Source organism: Boleophthalmus pectinirostris, unplaced genomic scaffold (assembly GCF_026225935.1).
Source record: "Boleophthalmus pectinirostris isolate CB_2022bp ecotype Guang Dong unplaced genomic scaffold, ASM2622593v1 HiC_scaffold_6, whole genome shotgun sequence".
NCBI lineage: Eukaryota > Metazoa > Chordata > Actinopteri > Gobiiformes > Gobiidae > Boleophthalmus > Boleophthalmus pectinirostris.
This window is the reverse complement of record NW_026571447.1, coordinates 31393213-31416475: the sequence shown is the minus strand read 5'-3', so window position 1 is coordinate 31416475 and position 23263 is coordinate 31393213. Positions and strand designations below refer to the sequence as shown.

General features: G+C 39.1%; 2 protein-coding genes across 2 annotated transcripts in view; one reads left to right on the top strand and one right to left on the bottom strand.

The window, feature by feature from the left end:
• Positions 1–580: 580 nt before the first annotated feature.
• usp5 (ubiquitin specific peptidase 5 (isopeptidase T)) lies at positions 581–21937 on the bottom strand. The gene is made up of 20 exons (XM_020927895.2): positions 21681–21937; positions 20136–20264; positions 19972–20038; positions 19006–19133; positions 18437–18582; positions 17012–17196; positions 16623–16717; positions 15184–15377; positions 13228–13299; positions 12902–12989; positions 12679–12804; positions 11286–11439; positions 8729–8888; positions 8560–8648; positions 6871–6999; positions 6411–6554; positions 5117–5256; positions 3559–3706; positions 3385–3469; positions 581–1109 (listed from the first exon to the last, which is right to left on the bottom strand). The coding sequence occupies exons 1-20, from the start codon at positions 21786–21788 to the stop codon at positions 1016–1018; spliced, it is 2481 nt and encodes an 826-aa protein (XP_020783554.1). The 5' UTR covers positions 21789–21937; the 3' UTR covers positions 581–1015.
• p3h3 (prolyl 3-hydroxylase 3) overlaps positions 21787–23263 on the top strand; it is a 19498-nt gene continuing 18021 nt past the window's right edge. The window contains 1 exon segment of the mRNA XM_055163909.1: positions 21787–21817. Within this exon segment, the coding sequence (XP_055019884.1) occupies positions 21787–21817 (31 nt within the window).

Sequence of the window (23263 nt, the reverse complement as noted above, 5' to 3'; positions counted from 1 at the left end):
ATATGTGCAGGTTTAACACATTAGAATGAGCCAGCAGTTTTTATTCATGCTAAGATTCTTAAAACCACACACTAAATATTAAATACCAGCTCTAGCGAGGTAGATTTTCAAAACAAGGTTGCAGTAAAAAGTTCATTTTTAATTGATGCAAAGTAATTTGGGCCAATTCACCTGGAAACCTGAGGGCCAAGAAAAATTTGTCTGAGGGACGCATTTGGCCCACAGGCCATAGTTTGGACATGCCTGGTCTAATGTTAACTTAACAGAACACTGTAGCTGATTGAAAGAGATACTAAATTCCATGACTTTTCCAAAACTTTCATTGAATTGACAAAATTCCATGACTTTCCCAGGCCTGGAAAATTACATTTTCAATTTCCATGACTTTTCTAGGATTTCCATGACCTTGGGAAGCCTGTATTTAGCTTTTATTTATTTTTTAATATTGGTTTATGGTTAAATATATCTTTATTTTATTTTTCTGGCTTTTATGTTGTTGTACAGCAGTTTGGAAACCGCTTTAGTTAGAACAAAAAAAATAATAAAGTGGATTTTCATTTAAAAATGACTTGAAACAAAATGGTCAAAATTCGCGTTTTATTTGCCACAGCAGTAACAAAGGTTTTATTTGGAAAAAATCAAACCAACAGCGAGATATCACCTTTACTTTAGCGTGTAAAAAAAGCAACTGATTTGGTAGTGGTCTTATTAACACGTTCTTAACACGCTGCATATTATGAACTATTGAGTCTGAGTCAAAGTTGGAGCCTTTTCAGACCGTAACTTTGTCGTTCTTGGAAGCAGTAAAGAGGAGTGTGTGCCTATTGGAGCAAACAACAAAGTTTCTATTTAAAACATTTTTGAAAAACATAGGGCAGTGAACACCAAAATGATATCCCCAATTTGGATTACAGATGTAGTAGCACACATGTGGTGAAAGCTTCGATGTATGTACAGTCGATTGGATGTCTGACACTAAAAAAGCATGGTGCGGTGCGTTGGTACAGGTCCTAGTTTATTCGGCCACTCGTCGATAGAAGTAGAGGTATCCCAGGTCTTTAGGAGGCTTCTCAGAGGCACAGACCTTCTGATCGTTAAAGATGACCCACCTGAGGAGAAACGAGAAGAGGGAAATCAAACTAAATATGAATAATAAACAATCAACATGCATGTAAGTAAGTAAGTAAGTCTTTATTTATATAGCGCTTTCACAGACATTTTCTGTCCCCAAAGACGCTTTTTACAGCATTATTCAGCATTATTCATTCATTCATACAGCATTATTCAATCACTCTATACCAGGGGTGGGCAAACTACGGCCCGGGGGCCGTATGCGGCCCTTTAAACCTTTCAATCCAGCCCGCCAAACTGGAATAAATTACAATAATAAACTTTGTTGATGTTTTATTTTTCCTGCATTTCCGACGTTTCCCAGTAGATGGCGCACTATATATACATTGAGGTGCGGCGTATTATGTTGGCCGCAAGGCTTTTTGGGAAAGTGTTCTTACAGGAGTTATTCAGACCATGAGTGAAATAGTGGTGTTCAAGATATAAGGCTTTAATTTGGTGAAGTTTAAACATGAATAACTCATAGACTCTTGATGAGATTCTCAATGCAAAGAAAATCACAGAGTCTGATTGAGGGCAATTGCAGGTGTGTGAGTGCCTAACTGATGTGGGAGGTCAGCTCACTGTACACATAGATCTGTGGTGTGTAGAGGAACAGGTCTATACACTTATATGTGTTCTGTATCTTTCAATTCAAAATTGTAGTGCATTTCCTATGACCTACATAAATTATGAATGTAATGAAACTGAGCTCTTAACACGTCATGTCCTGCCTTCTGTCCGGCCCTTCAGTCTAATTTTAGGACCCTATGTGGCCCGCGAGCCAAAAAGTTTGCCCACCCCTGCTCTATACCCTGGTGATGGTAAGCATGTAAACAAGCCTGACATAATTCCTCCTGAATAAAAGACGTTGGTAAATGGAGGCATATGTGGAGAATAGTGCCCTCTGTTGGGCATTACATCCAAATTCACTTTATTTATGCAGCACATTTTTTACAAACACAGCAGTTTCCGAATAAAATGAAGACAACAAAAAGGTAAATTGTTAAAAATTTGATCATACCTGTCCTAAAAAAATAAAACCAGTAAAAAAATCTAATAAAAAATTATAAAATAGCAATAAATAATTAAAATAAACAAAATAACAGGGTCTTAAAAGTCTTAAAAAGGTCTTAAATATCATGTTTCTAAATTAAGGCCTTAAAAAGTCTTAAAATATATCGTCCAGATCTTATTTTTTTCATAAAGATCTTAAATTTCATTAGCTGGGCTGCAGTGCAATCATAAATGGAGGGAGGAAAAAAAAAAAAACAACATAAAATCACAAGACGGGAATGAACTTCTAATTTGGAGTATGTGGAAAGTAGCTAGTTTGTCTTGTTAGAATGTTTTAAATGATTTTTTGGCCATTTTACAAGCAACACATACTTCTATAAATGAGTTCTGAATGAGATTTTATAATGAAAGTATTTTTTGTTATTTACAGCAGTGAGTAATGGTCATTATTAGAATTGGATCTGGTGTTTGTCGCTCGCATAATGGATGCGACGTTGGTCTTAATTTTCATTTAAGTGGTCTTAAAAAGGTCTTGAAAAAGTCTTAAATTTGGGGTAGTCAAACCTGGGGATACCCTGAATAAATAAAAGACATAAATAAAAAACACATAAATAAAAGAGGACATGTTAAAACACACACAAAAAAACTGACTTAATAGATACATTTTTGGATTCTGCATTCTGTAACAAAATATATCTGTTTCTCATATCTTTTGTTAATTCGTTTATACAATTAAAAGAAATGCACAAAATTTGGGACCATTTCTCAGTTTTTAAACCTTCTTCCATATTGTTAGATCACAGACTAAATGTAGTGTATGATTAGGGGTGTGCAAAAATATCAAAATATCATTATATCGTATGGTTTAATGTGATGATACTGTATCGATATCGTGGGCTGCTGTTTTTTTGGTATATTTTACAAAATATTACAGAATTATTTGGTTACAGAGCTACAGTTTCGTGGCTTGTTTAGAGGAAAGAAACTCATTTATGTGACACATTTGACATTTTCACTGTTTTGATGATTAAAATGTTTGTGTTTCATATGAACTTTCCACAAGAATTGGTTTAACAAAGACTGTTAGTATCGAATCGTTTTGAAATATATTGTATCGAGATATGTATCGTATCGTGGCCTACGTATCGAGGTATGTATCGTATCGGCAAATTCTAAACGATACCCAGCCCTATGTATGATCTATGAGTATATTCAGCTGATGGATTTATTTATATTGTGTTTAGGAGTTGGACTTACTGTTGGTCTTTCTTGATATGGCAAACGTAATGTCCACACATAGTGCTCGTCCCCATGTGACTGATGAACGCAAACAGCTCATACTCTGAAAAACAGTGAAGAACATCCCATTAAACTCACACTAAATCTCTTTCTATAATTATCTCCATCACAGAATCGTCAGCGTTCACTCACTTCCTGGTCCGTCTCTCACTCGGGGCCCAGGCGGTGGCTCTCTGGCGCCCTCGCTCTCTGCGGCGGAGCGTCCCTCAGACACGTCCATCGACTCCAGATCGTCCACGTGAGAGAAGATCCAGTCCACAGCCCGGTCCAGGATGTTACTCTGACACACAGAGGGAAGAGAAGAGGGTTTGAGAAGTCTAAGGCATAACGAGTCTGTAGGCAATTCAAGGATTTTTGATGCATTTCAGGCTTGACACTGTCCTTTGATAACATTATATGAAAATGTATAAATAAGGGAAGGGAATAAATCCTTCAAATTAGCAAGAACATGCCTCATATTGTGGTCCGTATAGAATATTTTAGTTTTATGTTTAAGGCTGAATTATAGTTCTACATCGACTCAGTGCACTCCGTCACCTTGTCACATCATTCTTGGTTTATGGATCTGCATCGAGGTCTATGCACCGCCAAGTAATTCACTGACAACATCAGAAGGCTAGGACTGTGTTTGTTGCGTTCGTGTTCACAAAATGAAGAGGGAAAGCGCAGTACAGGAAATATATGTAGAGCGATGGTACAGAGGACCAATCTCAGCCCTTATCGTCTGCGACGGTTCAACACGTAGTTACAAAATTTCACATCGGTGCACATCGGGTGACTCAGACGCTCTGCGGACGGGGTCAAGGCGTTGCAGATGATATAACACGACTACAAATTGGGCTTTAGAGTTTGTTTGCAGCAGAGTCCTGCTCCGGACCAGGTCTAAACCAGGTCTAATCTTGGGAGAACCCCACGGAGCGCTACACCGGTCCTTTCATCTGCTGTCACCCAACAGTCTACATGGGCGCACCTAGCCGACCCCGACAGTGGGTCCTGGTTCAGTCCTGGTTCAGTCCTGGTTCAGTCCTGGTTCAGTCCTGGTTCAGTCCTGGTTCAGTCCTGGTTCGGTCCGTGGTGTGTGCGGCACAAAAGTCCGGCATCTCGATCAATGTTTCTTCTGCTCAGTAAATAAAGCCTGTGAAGTGATGAGAGTCGAGTCGCATCTGAATTTATATTCGTACAGAAGAAAGTGAAATCGTTTCATTTCATTTCATGATTGTAATTCTTGAAGTCGTAACTTTTCAGTTTGTATTTTGACGGCTACTTCATTTAGAAAGCTTTTAATCTGTGTGTGATTTATCATGGGCACGAGCAGGTAACAGGTGGAATGTTAACGGGGCAGCTCGGGTGTGGGTTTAACTTTGATATAATTACGGGTTAATGGGTGGGTGTGGTACTTTACTGCGGGGCTGTACTACGGTGCTGGACCCGTGCAGGACTCTGGTTTGCAATGTTCCACAGTATTATTAAACATGTATATATCTTCCAACTTTTTACTCCGAGCAGTGAAGAAAATAGATAATTATATTTAATGCCATACTGTGGAACATTCCACTCAAAACAATGACTTGTCCATGGACAAAAAAAGGGCAAAAGCTCCAGCAGAAGAGTTGCCTGCGCCTTTAAAGTGCTTAACCAAACAGAATTTAATAAACACGGATTAAATGTAACACAAAGAGTGGCTTGTTACCGTGGCTCTAAGTGCTTTGGTTGCTTGGTCTCGGCTGAAGCCCATGGAGATGATGGTGGCCAGGTGCTCCTCACATAGAGACTCTGTTGGAGTGTTTCCTGCTCCAGAACTGCCCGGGAGAACCAGGGGAGAGGCAAAGTCTGTGAGAAAGAGGAGAAAACATTAAATGATATCACCATTAATGCTTCTCTGAGATATGTACCGTATTTTTCAGACTATAAGTCGCATTTTTTTTCATGGTTTGGACTGTCCTGTGACTTATACTCCAGTGCGAATTATATATTAAAATTTTCAGACTGACAGCCGTGAGAGGCTCTAGTCTTGTGTGTTAGTATCTAGTACTACTATTACTCCTGTACCACTGTCACTTCACTCTACCGTGCATGTCTCCTGTAGAAAAAGCCTCTGTCTCGTTGCAAATAGTGAAATATTCAGCTAAAAACGGCTGAAAGAAAGTTTGGAGTGAGCGACAAACTTGTGAGGGACTGGCGGAAAGCGGAATGGACAACACAGCTTCACGGCAACCGGGTGTGTGTGCCATGCAGATTTCCTGGAAGTCACTGGATGGATCGACAAAGTCTGAACTTCAATGACAATCGAAACCATCCTGTCGGGATTCAGAAAGGCCGGAATAATTCTATCTGAAACAGATGTCGAGTCTGACGACAGCTACACAGAAGAGGAAGCGGCGCTGTTTACCTCATGGATCTATGGTTTATCTCCAGAGGTCGCATAGAAGTGACACAGAGGATGAAGAATTCAATGGATCTACTGATTTGGAGTGAGATCCTGAGTTTGGTAAACTTATGTTGTATGTTTGTACTTATGTTTATGCTATAATTATCTGAATCACTCTTAATATGTTACTTTTACATATTAACGCCTATTCAGCCTTTTGTTTTCTGATCTGTTGTTATTACTAGAATAACAAGATGAAATGTCGGTTCCTGGTCTCTGATTTTACAAAATACATTTCCCCAAAAAGTGTGTCTTATATGTTTTTTTCTTCTTCATTGCCCATTTTTTGGCTGGTACAACTTATACTCCGGAGCGACTTAAAAATACAGTAGTTAAAATAGGCCAATATAATGTTCAAAACTAGAACCAAAACGATTCTAAAGGCAAATTTAATTCAAATTTTTATTATTCATTACAGCTGCCTTCACATAATTTCTGTTTAATTGGGCAACAAAATATTCTGTCGTCTGAAACCCAGCAGTATAGTCTCAGTAGAAATGAGTAGAAACCATTGCTTTAAAACTCCAGACATGGAGACAGTTAAACTCTTCCTCACCGGGGTCGTCCATGTGAGTCATGACCCAGTTCATGGCGGCGTCAATGCCCGAGTTCCCGGTGTAGTAAACAGCTTTCCTGCACGCCTCCAGAGGGAAGCCCATCTCACACAGCTGAGACACGGTGGAGTCATCCAGGACCGGAGCTGAGAGACAAACAACAGAATCACTCCAACGTCTGGTGCAGCAAAATGTGCATCGTCCATCAGCTAAGAGCCAAACTCATGCAGAGGACTCCAGAGATTTAAACCCCCAAATGCTAAATCTACAAAAACAAAAGGCAACCAAAGAAGGAGGAAAACAGAAAAGTGGGAAAAAGCAGAGCAGTAGGAGTATTCGCGCCGGCTAAAGCTAAAGCCTCCCAGCGTCTGTAGTGATTGTGACAGGGAGAAAGGACAGACTGACACAGCAGAGGGGAGTAGAGCGAGTCGTCCTCCTCGGTGCCATAGGAGCCCAGGATACCTTTGACCTCCACATCGGGCGTCATGAGAGGGGGAGGGGCCACCTCAGGGAGCAGCTCCTCTCCGGGCAGCTGACCGGTGGCTCTCAGCGCGCTTAAGTCCAGTGTGTCCGGGACGTCAATGCTCACATCTGGAGAAAAGATTTTAAAAGGTTATTACCGTATCTGCAATTTCTACAATGTTGTGCTTCAAACTACTGGATTTTTCGGACTATAAGGTGCACCAGATTATAAAGCGCACTGTCGATTTATGAGAAAATTAAAAGATTTTAAGTGTGCCTTATAGTCCAAAAAATATGGTATGTTTGAGGCACTATTTTAGAAATATTCAAACTGAAAAATGATCAAACACTAAAGCTAATTACTCCATAAAACTTCCATGTTAAAAAGGGCACAAAGTAACTGGAGATGTTACTGTTTTGCCAAGAATGTTCCACAGTAAAGCATTAAACATATTTTTCTCCTTAGATATACAATTCCAAATAATGATTTTAGTTTTCTATACCCTTGCAGACAAGCAAGCACAAGGGTATTTTGTGTAATAAAAATAAGTTTAATGTCGACCTTCCACCAGGAAAGTTACATGGTGAATCTTTAAAGAATTGGGGGAAAAAAAAGACCAAAGTTTTTAGCACTGTTCAATTCTGGTGATAAAGACATTTAAATGTGGGAGTTGTTTGTTTCATGTGGATTAAGGGTGTGCAAAAATATCAAAATATCGTTATATCTTATCGTTTAATGTGATGATACAGTATCAATATCGTGGGCTGCTTTATCGATATATCACCAAGAGTATTTTGTGGTATATTTTACTAAATTATTTTGTTACATCGCTAGAGTTTAGTTGTTTGTTTAGAGGAAGGAAACCAGGATTAAACCCAGGACTAAACCAGAACTAAACCAGGATTAAACTAAACCAGGACTAAACCCAGGACTAAAACTAAACCAGACTAAACCAGAACTAAACCAGGATTAAAACAGGACTAAACCAGGACTACACCAGGACTAAACCAGAACTAAACCAGGATTAAAACAGGTCTAAAACCAGGACTAAGTCATGATTAAGCCAGGTCTAAAACCAGGTCTAAAACCAGGTCTAAAACCAGTACTAAACCAGAACTAAAACCAGGTCTAAAACTAGGTCTAAAACCAGGACTAAACCCAGGTCTAAACCAGGTGTAAAACAGGTCTAAAACAGGACTAAACCAGAACTAAAACCAGGACTAAATCTGGACTAAACCAGGAGTAAACCAGGTCTAAACCAGGTCTAAGACAGGACTAAGAAGGGACTAAGCCAGTTTAGTTGTTTGTTTAGTGGAAGGAAACTTGTTTATGCAACACATTTCCGCTGTTTTGATGATTAAAATGTTTGTGTGTCTTGTGCAACTTTGCACAAGACGTGATTTAACAAAGACTTCAGTATCACAGCCACGATTTAGCCTTTATTTTTTATTGAACCGTATCAAATCGATTTGAAATATAATATATACCAAATCGAAATCTCACTGTATCGAGGTATGTACCGTATCGGCAAATTCTTAATGATACCCAGCCCTAATGTGCCCAATTTAATAATAATTTAGCTCAATTATGACAGACTTTTTACATTTTTTTTAACCAAACCACCACAACACTTCATTAAGAAACAGAAAATGTGTTAAGTATCAGACTTAAAGCAGATTTTTACTCACCTAGTTTTTTGGGGACCCAGTCAAGGCCAAATGTAAACTTTTTAATCTGGATAACAAGGTAATCGGGGAAAGACGCAAACCGCATCGTTCTGGTAATGAAATCAAAAAGTTTAGATTGTAATAAAGTATTTTTCATTCACATTTTTAAGTATTTAGTCCTGCGTCTTACTTGGTGGCGGTAGTCTTGGCCTGCACGGCTGAGCTCCAGAAGTCGGTGAGCACCTCTGGCTCCGTGAGGGCCGCCATGCACGAGGTGAAGGGAATCTGAGCCCGAACCATGGGCGATGTGTCCCCCAGTTCACGGCGACGCTCGGCCTCCTGGAGCTCCTCTGTGCACACAAGAAAAAAAGTTACGAAATTAGCTGTTTAGTAGATTAATCATTCGACCAATAATTTGATTGGGCTTATAAAAGGATTTACAGGGACCACAGCAGCGGAGGAAGAATGGAGTGAGTCAGTTCGACATTAGGGAATGAATTGTGGCTTTGTTCTGCCTTTCAGTACAACTAAGCAATTTAGCCGTACTTCTCTTTGTCTTGTAGATATGGATTAGATCATAAGAGTTTCGAGAGCTTCTGCCAATTCCATTCACCATTTTAGTCAGCTAATCGATGCACAAGGAAAGTCTTAAGTCGACTAAGATTTTATTTTGTTTATTATGGTCTTAAAGGGAATAAAAATCAAGTTCAAGGCACATTTCGTTGTTTAAAGGGATAAACTGTGGGCATGCACAGAGCACGGTCATGACAGGTTGTAGATTGCAGGGTTCCCACGCTTTTTCCACTGGCAAAACTTCAAAACGTTTCCATGATTTTTTCATGGCCTAAAGTGAATTTTCCATGACTTTACAGCACCCATGTGTAGAATTGATCAGACCTTTAGGGTTAAATATGAAATGTTAACCCTTTCCACTCACCTTATGGTTTGATATTATAGATTTTTAACATTCAATATACTGTAAGTGCATTTATTGTCGTTTCTTTTAAACAAAAGGCGCATACGTTCAGAAATAATAATAATAATAAAAGCCGAATGATAACTTAACAGAGCGCTGTAGTTGCGTGAAAGAGATACAAAAATACCATGACTTTTCCAAACCTGAAAAAAAACCCTGAGATTGCCATGAACATTAATAATCAGGCCCTGGTTAAGTCTTAGAAATTAACAAAAATGCTGATGGACGGGAAATATTTTTATCTGCTTGTGACAGTCAGATATGTAAGGGGGAAGTGGTTCGGTGGTTAGTGTGTTTTTTCCACCATCCATGTACACACTGTTCACACACTTCACACACCTCACCACTGCTGAAGCTCAATGGTGTAAGCAAAAGAGGGAATGGAAATAACACTTTGGGCCTAATCTTGCCCCCGATCCTAGTGCTAGAGTTAAGGAGTGGGCGTGTCCAGGTGGGGCTGTACTTCGCTGCTGGAGGCGGGAGTGGGACGGTAAAAGTACAAATACGGTGACGGCATCTGAACCAAACTCTGACCGCTGTGGCATTTAAAATCACTGCCAGTGTGGATGATGTCTGCAATCTCTGTCTCATTACCAGACAGCAAATGGGCATGGAAAAAATTATATATGTGTACAATAAAACAGCTCCGGAGCCCCACGATGCAAGTATGAACCAGTAGAGGCACCAGGAATATAGAATTTTGGACAGGCTGTGACAGAACTGGCTGCATTTGTGTTTTGAATTCTCCGTGCGCATGTGTGCAACTCTCTTGCACGCGCACCGCTGTATGCCTGTGCACACGCGCACACATCCACCTTTTACAGTTTTCTCTGTGTTCGATTTCCTCCCATTACACAGCAGACCAGTGTCTATCCCATCTATCCCAGCAGTCGGCTCCCGCACTTCTCACCTGAGGTACAAGTGTAAACCGCTGCTACCGCTGACCGCTCACATATTCTGTCTCACGAGTGTCCACTGCATTTGGTCCAGCACAGGTGGATGTCTCGCGGATTATGAAATATGTTTACTGTCATATCATGTTTCTGATGTTACTGCTTTGTGCACAGACATTAACACACGAGGAGGCTGATTACTCGACCTGCATTTGCCCCACACAAGTGACTGATATGCACCATTAGCGCACAGAGCAGGAGGAGCAGGTCTGTACATTGCTCATGTGCATTATTCGTTTCTTGAGCCGCTGTACAAAACTCTACTGACCACTGCTGCCAAGAGAGAAATCTGACTTTGCAGCATTAGGACCACAGACAGAGTAAAAAAACACACTTTAGGACAGAGCTGTAAACGGCCTCATGTGAACAACAGCTTCCAGATCAAACTATAGAGCAGAGTCGATACAGGGAGCGGGCGAGGGGCTGTGCTCTGCTGCGGGAGGGCATCTGGACAGAGCATGAACATGTTATGAATGTTAAGCATTTATCATTCTAATATATTTCAAAATGAAAGAAGTTTTGAGCATGTTACACGTTGTTTTTCAGTGGACTAGTTTGATATTTATTTTTACGATTCTGGTGATTCGCTGAACCACGCCCTCAGTCTGCTCCACTCCCCCTGATATTCAAACACGGCACACTGACTGTTTATAACTCCACGCCCCACACTTGCACTAGTGCTGAAATCAGTGGCAAGATCAGGCCCTTTATGTCCCATCCACATTTCTGATCTATTGCAAAAGTTTTATCAAATACTTCATGGACTTTCATTCTGGTCCGTATCACGCGTCCCCATGTTTATAACAGAGATCCGTTACCTGTGTTGGTGGCTTGATCCATCGGGACCGGCAGCTGTACGATGTAGTCAACGCGCTGTGTGTACTTTGCTTTTTGAGACTGTTCACACACGATTTTCTCCTCCACCAGAAACCTGAAGGCCTCTGACGGGTTTGTCCCCGAGCGGCAGTTTCTCTGAAAATACATGGTTAATTCATCGACAGTGTAGTGTAGAAAATTGGATTAGCAAAATGAGCCTCGTAACAACTAACTGCAATTGCTCTATTTTATTCACACTGCCAACAAACCAAATAATCCCTGAATAAACTAACAAAGTTTTTGGTAATACTTTTGGTCTTTTTCTTTTTTCTCAAATTTTTAACAAAGTTTGAACAGAAAATTAAGGCATTTATATTTTTGTTGTGTAAAAAATATAACACCAAATATCACCGTAACATAATTATTACTATTATATTAAAAGTATGTGTTTACATTTATATTCTGCAGCTCTAACCAAAGTCAAAACTTTATTTTTTGAGCCGCACGTGTGTACAAACAATAAACTAAACTTAACTCATTAAAGTATCAAGGAATCATTTAGAGCAGAGGTCCCCAAACCCTGAGTCATTTGGTACCGAACCCCCCCTCTAAAGTAGAACTAAAACTTGAACTAAAACCAGGACTAAACCAGAACTAAAACAGGACTAAAACCAGTACTAAACCAGATCTAAACCAGAAATAAAACCAGGTCTAAACCCAGGACTAAACCCAAATTTAAACTCAGGACTAAACCAGAAATAAAACCAGGTCTAAACCAGAAATAAAACCAGGTCTAAACCAGAAATAAAACCAGTACTAAACCAGAAATAAAACCAGTACTAAACCAGAAATAAAACCAGTACTAAACCAGAAATAAAACCAGTACTAAACCAGAAATAAAACCAGTACTAAACCAGGACAAACCCAGGACTAAACCCAGGACTAAACCAGACTAAACCCAGAACTAAACCAGGACTAAACCCAGGACTAAACCCAGGACTAAACCCAGGACTAAACCCAGAACTAAACCAGAAACCAGAACTAAACCAGGTCTAAAACAAGGACTAAACCAAGTCTAAACCAGACATAAAACCAGTACTAAACCAGAAATAAAACCAGTACTAAACCAGGTCTACACCAGGTCTAAATCCAGGACTAAACCCGGACTAAACCCAAATTTAAACCCAGGATTAAACCTGGACTAAATCAGGACTAAACCAGGACTAAACAAGGACTAAACCATGCCGCGTCTCCTCCTGCCTCCTTCTATACGCCTCCAGTAAGTGACAAATATTGTCCCTAAGAGCAGCGCCACATTGTCAAACATAAAACTAGTTTGTGGTGCAAAAAAGTTTGGGGACCTCTGACTTAGAGCCGTGATGTGTGTCAGCTCACCTCCACCATGTTTATGAAGTGCAATAAAAACTCCTGAGCGTCCTGTTGTCGATTGGTGGAAAACTCAGGGTGGCCCCGTCCCACAAGTGCTTTGAACATTCGCGGTGCTATTCCTATTTGGTCTCCCTAAGAACACAAAAACATAAAGACAACATCTGAAACTTCAGTCCATAAATCAGTAGAGAAATAAACTACAGACGGAGCGCTGTTCTGTGACTCTTACCCTGGGTTCAGACGCACCGTTTTCATCCCCAGGGTCTGGTGCTGGTTTGGAGTATTCTCCTGATAAAAGGCCGTAGCCCAGTTTGGCTCTGCAGAAACAAACGGCACAAAGAGTAAAAATATATTCGAGGTAATAACAAGGCAAAGATGTAAACATAAGTAGGGCAGTTTTAGCTAAAATCTCCATTTAGAACAGAATATATCTAGTGCAGTATAAATAAAACCAGCACCATCAGATTAAACATTTGTTGGGATCACAGACGTAACATTTTGATCTTAAAATTCTTAAAGGTATTTTAAATGAATTACAAACAGCGCTGTACTTACACTTGAGTTTTGAAGTCCTGGCTTGGATCACTTGGAGCGTCATCAATGATTTTGTCAATGTTTGACACATACCTGGAAATTTAAATTAGTATGAAATAGTTGCACATCAATGTATTTAACACATTAATTGATGATGTATTAGCCGGTCTTTCTACATGTTTTACTGTTTAGTCAAGAGTTTAGTCCTAGTTTAGTCAAAGGCTGGATTTATTTAGATAGAATATTCTCTGCAAAGAACAAAATGGCCAGTATTTAACCCTTAAAAATGTTTTACCGTATTTTACAGGCCATTAGGTGCTCCGGATTATAAGGCGCGCTGTCATTAAATGGTCTATTTTCAAACTTTTTTCACAAATAAACCGCACTAGACTTTAAACGAAACACAACAGTTGGATGGGTCAGTGGGACTTTGTTTGTCGCGTTCACGGTGACTCTGGGCTTTGTTCAGTTGTGGCGTGTAGGGAGGGTGCTGTCTGGGGACCGCTGGATTGTCGGCGTGTTCGCAGTGACTCAGTTGTTCAGTTGTGTCTAGAAGTGGCACATTGCGCTCGCTTTTTCGGTTCGTTCCTCCGTTCCGTTCCTCGTGGGCGTGGAGTGATGAGTGTGTCTGTGGGTGTTTTTCGCTGCACGGTCGCTGTCTGCTCCGTGTGTGTTTTCGTGCGCTGCGGGTGGTGTGGCTTTGTAGTTTACTGAAGTCGTACTGGGACACCCGAGTGGATTCGTGTATCGGGAGCTCTGGATTGTGGGGCGTGCGGTCGTTTTTTGATGGGGTTGGATGCTTAAGAGCGCGCCCTATAACCCGGAAAATACGGTACTTTCATTATACAGGATCTCTTTCTGCATGTTTTACAATTCATACTCTGTTAAATTATATTTTGTATGTAAAATATTACAGGTATAACCCTATTTGACTACCCCAAATTTAAGACCTTTTAAAGACATTTTTAAAACCACTTAAATGAAAATTAAGACCAACATCGCACCCGTAATGCCGGCAAAAAACACCAGCTCTAATTCTAATAATGACCAACCAATTACCAGTACTTTATCTAGAATCTAAGAGCCTCTGTGGATTAAACCTACACTTTCCCATGATCCATCCAACGTCTTCCTCCACTCTACTGACTGTTTACTTATTGCTGCCGGTGCCAGAAACCAAAGTATTGTTTGCACATACTCACAATTAGACGTTCGTTCATGTTACGTGATTTCAAGTTTTGTTTGTTTTTTCCTCCATTTAACATTGCACTGCTTTGTAAAAATAAAAATAAGACTTGGACAACATAATCTAAAACTTTTTAAGGCTTTCATTTAGGAGCATGAAATTTAAGACCTTTTTAAGACTTTGAAGACCCCGCGGCTGCCCTGTAATAACTTACGGTAATTAATATTAAAGCAATTTCTTGTAAGTGGACTAATCTCCATTATCTCCCTTATCAGCCTTAAAAACAACCTTAAGATTAAAAAAGGTTGTTGGTAGAGCTTATCCATTAAACTAATATTATATCATTGTATTGAAAGTACATGATTGTAATAGTAATTTCAGTAATCCAATAATGTCAGATGATTAAAAGTCCTATATTACATAAAATTTATTCTTGTGAGCTTTAATTATCATGCTGTCAACTCATCAAAAACAGACCTGGAGTTGTGTTTTGTTTCATTCACACATGTTTGAGTAACACTTTATTATTAATCTGTTAACATCTCCAAAGTTTAGTATGCTGAGTTCTACCTTGTGATGTCACGAAGAGCTATTAAAAGTAACTACATCTTGAAGTAACAGCTACATTTTACCTTTTTTCAGTAGAGATTGGCAATTCCAAGGCTGAAATTATACAAATCTTTCTAGTAAAAGTGTATGTGAATGAAAAACAACTCCGGCTATGTTTTTAATGAAGAAACAGCATTATAAGATCAGAAAACAGTGTAATATGGGCCCTTTAAAACACTCACTTCTCCTGGAAATCTGGCACGGTGAAGAGCACTTGCATGACGGAGTTGAGGTAGCAGCTGTTGCCAAGGTTCTTCATCCCCGTGAGCCCAGGACCGAACAGCGGCCTCAGGGTGGTACCCGACTCCTGGATCACCTCCCACTCGCCCACGCGCTGGTTCACTGCTATCTCCAGCTCCGTCATCGTCCGCTCAGTCTGCCAGAAGAGGAGAGAAGTTTCAAGTTTAGATTCAAGTTTGAGCCAAGTTCATTTATATAACACATAACAGAAAAAGTTGATTAATGTAAAACGTTCAACAAGGCTTTTATACCAAAGTTTTACTACATTTTATTTCTGGTGGCAGGTGTTTGTCTCCACTGAGATTTTATTTTATGTTATAGTTGACATTTATTCAATCAGTGGAAATGTTTGAGAACCAATTTTCAAACATGACCCGGCTATGTTGATAATTTGAAGCCACACTTTCGTAACATTTCAGCTACATGAGGTCTATGAGTCCACTAACACCAAGGACACGTGCTTTTCAAGATAATTTAATACAGGGTGAAACTAATTGAACATTTTTGGGAAATTAGAAAAGACAAGTTGAGCATCACTCTCCATCCAACATCCAGTCTCTGAAAGAGGTCATTGTTGAAGAATGGAAAAACATTGATGTTACCAAATGTTGTTCATTCAAGACTTGAAGTGGTAATTAAAAATAATAGAGGCCATATAAAAGTACTAGATGTAGTAGTTTTTGTTATACTCATTTTTGCACCACCCTAATTTGTAGGGATGTAACAGTAACTGAAATATCGTGATATTTTATAGCCAAAATTCTCACAATAATATCGTGGGCTGTCACAATATATAAAATTTCAAGTTCCTTTGCTTAAATGCATGGTTTTATAGTAGTAACAGCTTATAAACATCAGGAACTACATATCCCATGATTCATTTCAGTGCAGACAACAGGAAGAAATATGTTTTTTACTTATGACAGTAATAATTCACACCAAAAATATTGTCAAGGTATTTTAAAAGCAAAAAAGTGTTCTCTCTACAATTATATAAGCCTCTTCAAAATACCGCAATAAATATCGTACCGTGAGATACATATAGTGATAATACCGTACCGAGCGATTTGGATATTGTTACATCCCTACTAAATAAAACTGAAAATTATGTAATCTAAATTATATTTTTAACCTTAGTTTTTCTGTCCTAAATTCAACAGATACTGCATTAAACTTAGTCTGTGCACATTTTGCAAATAATTTTTGTGTTCATTGACATATTCATTTAAGATGAGCACTGTAGAAGTTTTTTTTTTTTTTTTTAAATCTATTGGCTGAAATGTTACGCAATAGGGCTGTCAAGTAATATGTATTTTAATATATTTACTAATTACAGAGACTAGTACACGAACAAAAAAAAAAAAACAAAAACGCAACGTACCTTTTCCATGGTCATCATGTCGATGCCAAAATGAGAAAGGTGCTCTGCCAACTTTGAATCCAAAACCATGTCGTCCTCATCGTATGAATAGACGTCTAAACATAACAGAGTAAAAGAGAAGTTAATATAGAGTCATTTATTTGCATCTAGTACTTAAAATAATAACATTGTATTAGTCTGGCTGCCTTTACGATGGTTTGGGTCTGGTTTGATACTGATTTAGTCCAGATGTAGACATTGTTTAGTCCTGGTTTAGTCCTAGTTTAGTCCTGATGTAATCTTTAGTCCTGTTCTAGGTTTAGTCCTGGTTTACTCCGGGTTTTCTCCTAGTAAATTCCCATTTTTTCATGTAATGTGTGAATTTATGCAGTTCTTTTGTAGACCTGTACCTGCTCCGTCGGGTGTGATGGTGCCCAGTTTGACAGCCAGTGGGTATCCGGTCTCTTTAAAGTGGAGCAGGGCGTGGTTATTTCCTCCTGAGCCATCGAAATACCTGCGCCCACAAAGCACTTTCCCGTCCGTGAGGTTCATCCAAATGTTTTCCTGGAGATCACACACCTCGCACCGCCAGCCGCTACAATGAAGACAAGAATTACTCATTCATGCGGGGCTTAAAAGTGCCATCATTGAGTTTCAGAGTAATGAAAAATGAGGATCAGTGGCAGCGCAATAAGAGTTGACAAAAAAGTATCAACTATCAATTCTGTAAAAAAGAGAACATAGCTGGAGCTTTTCTAAGGGTGTGGTTGTTTTAGAAGAGTCAGTCTATTTCAGACTTAGGATAAGGCCCTGTTTACACGAAATTTCTCTTTCTTTGTATCCATCTTTTACACCCAAATGAAGAATTTGCCTCTGAAAATGAATCTTTCTAAAAACTCCGGCTAGAGTGGAGATTATGGAAAACTACAGTTTCGTGTTTGCGTGTAAAGTGAGATAAACAGAGTTTTAGGAACTGATGCGCCAAAACTGTGATCCCTTTTGCTCTGATGATGATCATGGAGCATTCAGAGCAGCATTCACATTTTTTCAAACACTCTTCATGTGTTTGCATTTGCACACACAGCTGATGTTTCATATCAATGACCAGAGACAAATGAGGCTTAGAGGTCAGTGACTTTGCCATTTCTTTAACATATTTGTGTTGAGGTGAGCCCGCTCAGTAATGCACGATTTTCAAGATATTTTTGAGTAAATCTTACAACTGTAATGAAATAAATGCTACAGGTTTGAATCCAATCCAGGTGCTGCCCAGAGGCTTGGTATAGTTATGACGGTGCTTGATGCCGTGTTTATGCGGGTTGATGTAAACAAAAACTTTAAATGATGCTATGTGGACGATGTTATTTTGGAAAACAGAGGGAGGGAAATGTTAATTTCTCAACATATATGTGTAAACGTAGCCTAAGACAACAAGATAATAGATATTCAATAAAAGTATTACCTTTTCAAGTTCAAAATAACATTAGATTGTATTATAAAACTGTATTTTACATTGTCATTGCAACATCAGAATTGGGCTATTTCCTATGTATTGAAATAGAGGTTGAAATTCAGTACAACATAATTGAAGGCAAAGAGAATATAAAAACACTTCATGACATCAGCACATGGAAAAGTGTGTTGTGAGCTTATATAAAAAGGAGATTAACTCAATTTGCAGGATCACACAAACATGCATAAATGAAACAACCTGCACATATTTTAGATAAGTATCCATCAAAAGTCACTTTCACTTAATATAAGCTCTTCACTATTATGAGCTTTTGCTGTGTAATAATATTATATAAATTTAATATGCTGTTGTTTTACTGAACCTGGGAGGGATCTTGACTCCGTTGTCCAGTTGTTTGAGGTCGGCTGCGTGCTTTGACTCCTGCCTCACTTCTCCGTCCCACTGCTGCACTTGTAACGCGTGAGACACTGAGTCAGCCGCCATGATGCCCGCCATCGACCGGGAAACCTGAACGAAGGACAAAATAACACCCAAATCAATAGGATTATATCTACTGTTGTATTAGTACCACCAACAATAATGCAGGTTCTGTTCAGTGTTTTTTAATCGCTGAAGTGACCAATTTATAAAATGTCTTACAGATACTTTACTGATCCTGAAGGAAATTCAAATTACATTGCATTTTATATAAACTTTTTTAATAATAAATTTAAGATCATTGATAAAAGATGCAATAACATAATATGATTTTCAGTTTTTATCAATCGTAAACACACACAGAGAGATTGGTAGATAGATGAATAGAACAGCAAAGCCAGTAAATGTTTTGATTTCTAAATAAAAATATAAATGTAGATCTATGTAATTATCTTAAAATTCATGTGGCATCGATGAAAAAGTGTGACAAAAAGGCGGTTTCAAAAGACTCACTCGTTCTTTCACGACCTCCGTCATAGTTGTGAGGTCGTCAGATGTTACTTCTTGCCGGTCGGGTAAAATTACCACTTTTATATCCTCCTCGTATTGGTCTTGGTCAACATCAAATCCCCCTTCAATCCCTGGACAGGAAGGAAAGAGCTATTCTACTCTGTCGCAGGCCAATATTGAAATTACAAAAAGTACAAACAGCAATTACGGATAGCTCTGACTCAGCTCTACTCAAAGCATAAAAACATTACTTTGGTAGGACTTTTATGCCAGAAAATAGTAAATACAGCTGTGCTTTTGTGTGGATTCTGCGAAGGCAATACAGAAATAAATCTGTTTAATTTTAGTAACTTAATCCCAATAAAATGAGTGGAGTAAAAATTATGCTTATTGTTAGGGATGTAACAATAACCGAAATATCGTGATATTGTATCGTCAAAAGTCTCACAGTAATACAGAATTACAAGTTTCTTTGGTTAAATGCATTGTTTTATAGTAGTAACAGCTTATAAACATCAGGAACTACATATCCCATGATTCATTTCAGTGCAGACATCATCAAGAAATAGTTTTTTTTACTTGAATTCTTGGGATTATGACAGAAATAATTCACACCAAAAGCTTGTCAAGGTATTTTAAAAGCAAAAAGTGTCCTATCTACAATTACAGAAGCCTCTCCAAAATATTGCAATAAATATCCTACCGTGAGATTTGGATATCGTTACATCCCTACTTTTGTCTATTCTGGTAAAAGGGGACTGCTAAAAGACAATTATAGTTTCTTTTCCGATAATACAAACAAAAATGAGTGATTTTGTGATGATAATATAATATAGTCCAGGTTGTTTTTAGTCCATGGAGAGAATTTTAGGCTTTGGAGGGCCACTTTAGTCTCCTCTATTAATGGGAGACACTGTAATAGGGTCTGAGGGTCTATATCTGGGAGTGGCAATGGTTAAAGTAACTTACCGATGGCTAGTCTGGTGGGCTTTTTCTTTGGTGGGTGTCCAGCGGCAGAGTTATTGTCATCTTCGCTCTGAAAATTACATGTACAGTGTGTCATATTCACATGCTGTTCATATTTACATTCTAATATTAACAACAAACATGGCATTAACAGATATGATTTGAACCTTGGGCTTGCGGGTCCTGGTGATGTGCAGGTAGGCTCTCTGTCCGGTCCGTGCATAATGTCTGTCCACATATTGACTGCCAAAGCCCAGAAAGGTGTTCATGCACACAAACAAGCCCCCTTCACTTTCCTGAAACAGACAGATAAAAGATTTGATAATTTGCAGAGTCATTGTTCAACTAGGGTGACCAGATTTTCAAAATTCTAAACTGGGACACACCCAGATCGAGATGGTTTGTATAAATAAAATAGTGAAAAGAGCAAGTAACATTGCGCATTCTTGTGCAAGTCATAATCTGAGGGGCTTCTGAGTGACGCTGCATTTGTTTGCTTTAAGGTTATTCACAAACACAGATTTCTGTATTTTGGCCAAACAAATGACAATCTGTGCTCCGCTTTACTGTTGGCAGGGATCAGATTAGTTAAACATTGTCATAGTCCTAGTTTAGTCCTGGTTTAGTCCTGGTTTAGTCCTGGTTTAGTCCTGGTTTAGTCCTGGTTTAGTCCTGTTTAGTCCTGGTTTAATCTTAGTTTAGTCCTGGTTTAGAGCTGATGTAGTCCTGATGTAGTCCTGGTTTAATCTTAGTTTAGTCCTGATGTAGTCCTGGTTTATTCTTAGTTTAGTTCTGGTTTAGATCTGATGTAGTCCTGTTTTTTAGTTGATAAAGTCCTGGTTTAATCTTAGTTTAGTCCTGTTTTAGACTTGATGTGGTCCTGTTTTAGACCTGATGTAGTCCTGTTTTAGTCCTGGTTTAGACCTGATGTAGTCCTGGTTTAGACCTGATGTAGTCCTGGTTTAGACCTGATGTAGTCCTGGTTTAGACCTGATGTAGTCCTGTCTTAGACCTGATGTAGTCCTGGTTTAGTCTTGGTTTAGTCTTGGTTTAGACCTGATGTAGTCCTGGTTTAGTCTTGGTTTAGACCTGATGTAGTCCTGGTTTAGTCTTGGTTTAGACTTGGTTTAGACCTGATGTAGTCCTGCTTTAGTTTAGTCCTGGTTTAGAATTGATGTAGTCCTGATTTAATCTTGGTTTAGACTTGGTTAAATCCTGGTTTAGATCAAATTGATCAAAAACAGGGACACCTGGGACACTTCTTGTATAAACTTTGAATAATCAGAGGTTTTGCATAAATCTGGGGACACTGGGCACAAAACTGGGACTGTCCCGGGTAAACAGGGACGTCTGGTCTCTCTATGTTCAACACCACTGTCAGCTAAACGAGAAGTCCCTTTAAAGTAACATTTACGAACAAAAAACCTTAACAAATACGAACTCTAACATTGTAAAACAGCGTGACAAACATGCACTACTTTGACAGAGCAGCCTTTAAAGCTAATGCTGCTAGCGGCTACATTACACTCCAAAACTATTAGCTTAGCATAACCTAGCATGCTCGTCATTCAGAAGAGAAACTGGACTAAAATAGGGATCAAATGTCCAGAAAGGGTTGGCATTTTGTGAGTTTAGCCTGAAATGATCACGAAGACACGGGCAGGGAGGCGCTGGCATGCTGCTGTGGACATTTACGGAGGAGGATGTCTCACCGGTGAGGCAAATGACAAGGCGCATTCGTCTTTGTGGACTCGGTCTCCGGTTTTTGGGACCCGAATTGTGGACAGCACCGACATCAAGACCTCGCCAACGTCCGCCATGGCCAGTCCGTATGATCCGCCTTACAATGGTACGGGGTGTTGAGCTGAGTTTGTGGCCCCAGCCTTTTACTGCGCGGCTCTTTCTGCGGGTCCGTGTCCGGCTGAATGAACCATGAGATGCTGAATGCGCCGAAGGAGGAAGGCCGGAGCGCACGAGCCAGCGCCGACTGCCGCCCGCGCCGTAAAACAACAAGTGTGCAACCACAAATATTAGTCTGATTTAGATTTAAGGTGAGCCCCCTGTGGCCCCTGTCCCAGTAGATTTTATATAAAAAAAAAAAAAAAAAAAAAAAAAAAAAAAAGAGTGATTTGTCATAGTTTTATGGCATGTGTCTCTATTTTTGACCAATTTGATCTAAACCAGGTCTAAATCAGGACTAAACTAAGATTAAACCAGGACTACATCAAGCCTAAACCAGGACTAAACTACATTATGGTCTAAACCAAGACTAAACTAAGACTTAACCAGGACTACATCAAGTCTAAACCAGGACTAAACCAGGTTTATATCAGGTCTAAACCAAGACTAAGATAAGACTAAAACAGGACTACATCAGATCTAAACCAAGACTAAACCAGGACTACATCAGGTCTAAACCAGGACTAAACTAAAACTAAACCAGGACTACATCAGGTCTAAACCAAGACTAAACTAAGATTAAACCAGGACTACATCAGATCTAAACCAGGACTACATCAGGTCTAAACCAGGACTAAACTAAGATTAAACCAGGACTACATCAGATCTAAACCAGGACTACATCAGGTCTAAACCAGGACTAAACTAAGATTAAACCAGGGCTACATCAGGTCTAAACCAGGACTACATAAATTCTAAATCAGGACTAAACTAAGATTAAACCAGGACTACATCAGATCTAAACCAGGACTAACTAAAACTAAATCAGGATTACATCAGGTCTAAACCAGGACTAAAGTAAGATTAAATCAGGACTACATCAAGTCTAAACCAGGACTAAAACTGGACTATCACAATTTTTGACTAATCTGATCCCTGCTAACAGTAAAGAGGAGCATAAATTGTCATTTATTTTTGCTCTTTTCACAATTTTATTTATACCAAATATCCCAACCCAGGTGTGTCCCAGTTTAGAATTTTGAACATCTGGTCACCCTATTTAAACATTTTCTCTAAAGCTCCAGTAATACTCTTACAGAAGCAACTGAACACAAACAACACAGGGATAATATAATATAAAATCGTTTATTATTTGAACTGAACCAAATATGAGAGTGTTCGCATTTTCAAGTGTCTTCTATAGTCATAGTTACGGTAATTCCAGTCAAAACATCCACCAGCGCCCCCTCCCTGCCACACGTGACCACTGCAGGTTCTTAAAAAAATATTTCCATCTTTGAGTAAGAGAAAAAAAAACAAAAAACACTTTAATATTTATATGAGATGATATTTATATGATATTCTGGACCTGATTTGGTTTTCTATTTCTTTCTTC

Bases quoted from the DNA above. Each gene is read 5' to 3' on its own strand.
- usp5 (XM_020927895.2), bottom strand. From the start codon at position 21,788: ATGGCGGACGTTGGCGAGGTCTTGATGTCGGTGCTGTCCACAATTCGG. The intron at 8,889-11,285 runs GTAACGGATCTC...TTGTGTGCACAG, and splicing joins GGATCAAGCCACCAACACAG to AGGAGCTCCAGGAGGCCGAG. The intron at 3,707-5,116 runs GTAACAAGCCAC...TCTGTGTGTCAG, and splicing joins CCAAAGCACTTAGAGCCACG to AGTAACATCCTGGACCGGGC.